We start from the raw sequence: 1,859 nt of genomic DNA, 5'->3' as shown, positions 1-1,859 counted from the left end.
GAGGACATAGGGGTGATGCACACAGAAGATAGTGTCTTCCAGAAGCAGGACTAGAGACTAGGGACCATCGTTTCTGAGCCCAAGACTGGGTCAGTTAGGGCTGAGTTGAGGGACAAAGATGGCTGAGTCTCAACTGGAGGTCTAACCCAGGGATGCCTGGGGAAATGAAGTCCAAAGGAAAGATGGTAAACCTTGACGTTCTCCTTTCTTTCCCCTCCAGCCCCAGAATGTTGACCATTACTCTTCTTGCCCTTCTCTGTGCATCAGCCTCGGCCAATGCCAGTAAGTGACACGCCAGGAGGCCAGTAGTAGCGTCACGGGAAGGCAGCTTCCTGCACTGCTGGTGGCCAAGGCTTCCAGAGGCTGGCTTGGGGTGGTGGGCCCTGAGGTATGGGAGGTATAGGAGCAGTGACGAGGAACTCGAGCTCTTGAGATCTCAGCTTCTGACGCCTACTGTCTCCTCCAGTTCAGGCTAGGGCCTCCTCCTACAGTGGAGAGTATGGAGGCGGTGGAGGCCAGCGATTCTCCCATTCTGGTTACCAGCTGGAGGGGCCCATCACTGCCATCCGCGTCCGCATGGACAGCAAGTACATCACAGGGTAAGGTTCTTTGTGTTTCTGTGGTTTGGGGATCCTCTCCAATCTTACTAAACTGTATAAAGTCCTCAGCCACTTTCGGTACATCTGTTTCAATCAACAAGCCCCAGGGATAACTTGGTGAGTGAAAGCTATCAGGGGACTGGGGTCTGAGGCCAGTGCGGTGACAGCGCTACAGCCCCCAGTGTGTGCATGGCCTGGGGTGAATCATGTACCACAGCCGCTTGGGCGCCTGGAGCTGGCTACTTTGGCCCCACCTGAGGTGTAAGTCCCCTCGGGCAATCTCCAACTTTGGTGATGCCTCTCCCCAGAACGTGTATCCTTCTGAATCTGGGGCAGCAAAGTCTCTTCTGTCAGGAGAGCCTTCCAGAAAGGCCCATCTACTTCCTTTACGTAGGGGTTGGGGGTACAGCGGGAACCTAGGTTTCAAATTGATGCCTTACCACTGTCAGGGGGGCTCCGGCTAAGTTACTTTTCCTCTCTGAGCCTGTCGGGATAACGACTTGAAGTTCCCAGTATGATCTCAAGGGCTCGGCTCTCTCATCCCTCACACACCGTGGGGCTGCCAGGGGGCCTGTCATCCCTGCTCCAGTTTGCAGGTCTCTCCGCTTGTAGGCCAGGAGGTCCTGATTTCTGGTCACCCTGCTCAGTGTCAGTCTTCCCTCCCTCCTCGCCCTGCCCCTAGGCTCCAGGTGCGCTACGGCAAGGTGTGGAGCGACTATGTGGGTGGCAGCCAGGGAGACCTGGAGGAGATTTTCCTGCACCCTGGGGAGTCAGTGATCCAGGTGTCTGGCAAGTACAACTCCTACCTGAAGCAGCTGGTCTTTGTGACTAACAAGGGCCGGAACCTGTCTTTTGGGACAGACACAGGCACCAGTTTCAGTGCTGTCCCCTTGTACCCCAAGACCGGTCTACGATTCATCAGCGGTCATGCTAGCATCTTCATCAACGCCATCGGCCTGCACTGGGACGTCTACCCCAGGAAGTGAACCAGTTGCTGAACCGCTGCCTTGCCCTGGGCTGAGCACTGCAGCTGGGGTGTCAGAACCGCCTAACCGTTAACCCCATCTGCTCAATAAAATATAAAAGGACACAGCTGACCCTGGTGTGTATGTGGCTGTGTGCATCTGGGAACTGCGTCCTGACTCTGGCTGTGGATGTGCCCATCCCCTTTCAGGCTATCTGTCGATGTCATTCCAGGGAAGAGGGGGAGGGACAGAGAGAGGTGTGAAAGTCTTGTGTTTTTCTTCATAGTTTATATAG

The 1,859-nt window shown here is 55.2% G+C and overlaps 1 protein-coding gene across 1 annotated transcript; it reads left to right on the top strand.

The window, feature by feature from the left end:
* Window positions 1-227: 227 nt before the first annotated feature.
* On the top strand, window positions 228-1,585 carry LOC120242285 (zymogen granule membrane protein 16-like). The gene is made up of 3 exons (XM_039247951.1): window positions 228-282; window positions 467-599; window positions 1,282-1,585. The coding sequence occupies exons 1-3, from the start codon at window positions 228-230 to the stop codon at window positions 1,583-1,585; spliced, it is 492 nt and encodes a 163-aa protein (XP_039103882.1).
* Window positions 1,586-1,859: the final 274 nt, after the last annotated feature.

This window comes from Hyaena hyaena, unplaced genomic scaffold (genome assembly GCF_003009895.1).
Source record: "Hyaena hyaena isolate Hyena2069 unplaced genomic scaffold, ASM300989v1 scaffold_306, whole genome shotgun sequence".
Taxonomy (NCBI): Eukaryota; Metazoa; Chordata; class Mammalia; order Carnivora; family Hyaenidae; genus Hyaena; species Hyaena hyaena.
The sequence above is the reverse complement of the archived record's forward strand: the minus strand, read 5'-3'. Positions and strand labels throughout refer to the sequence as shown.

What these genes read in the sequence shown, in the direction of transcription:
- LOC120242285 (XM_039247951.1), top strand. Translation starts at nt 228, where the DNA reads ATGTTGACCATTACTCTTCTTGCCCTTCTCTGTGCATCAGCCTCGGCC. An exon ending in ATCAGCCTCGGCCAATGCCA is followed by an intron (nt 283 to 466) that starts GTAAGTGACACG and finishes TGTCTCCTCCAG; the next exon opens with TTCAGGCTAGGGCCTCCTCC. An exon ending in GACAGCAAGTACATCACAGG is followed by an intron (nt 600 to 1,281) that starts GTAAGGTTCTTT and finishes CCCTGCCCCTAG; the next exon opens with GCTCCAGGTGCGCTACGGCA.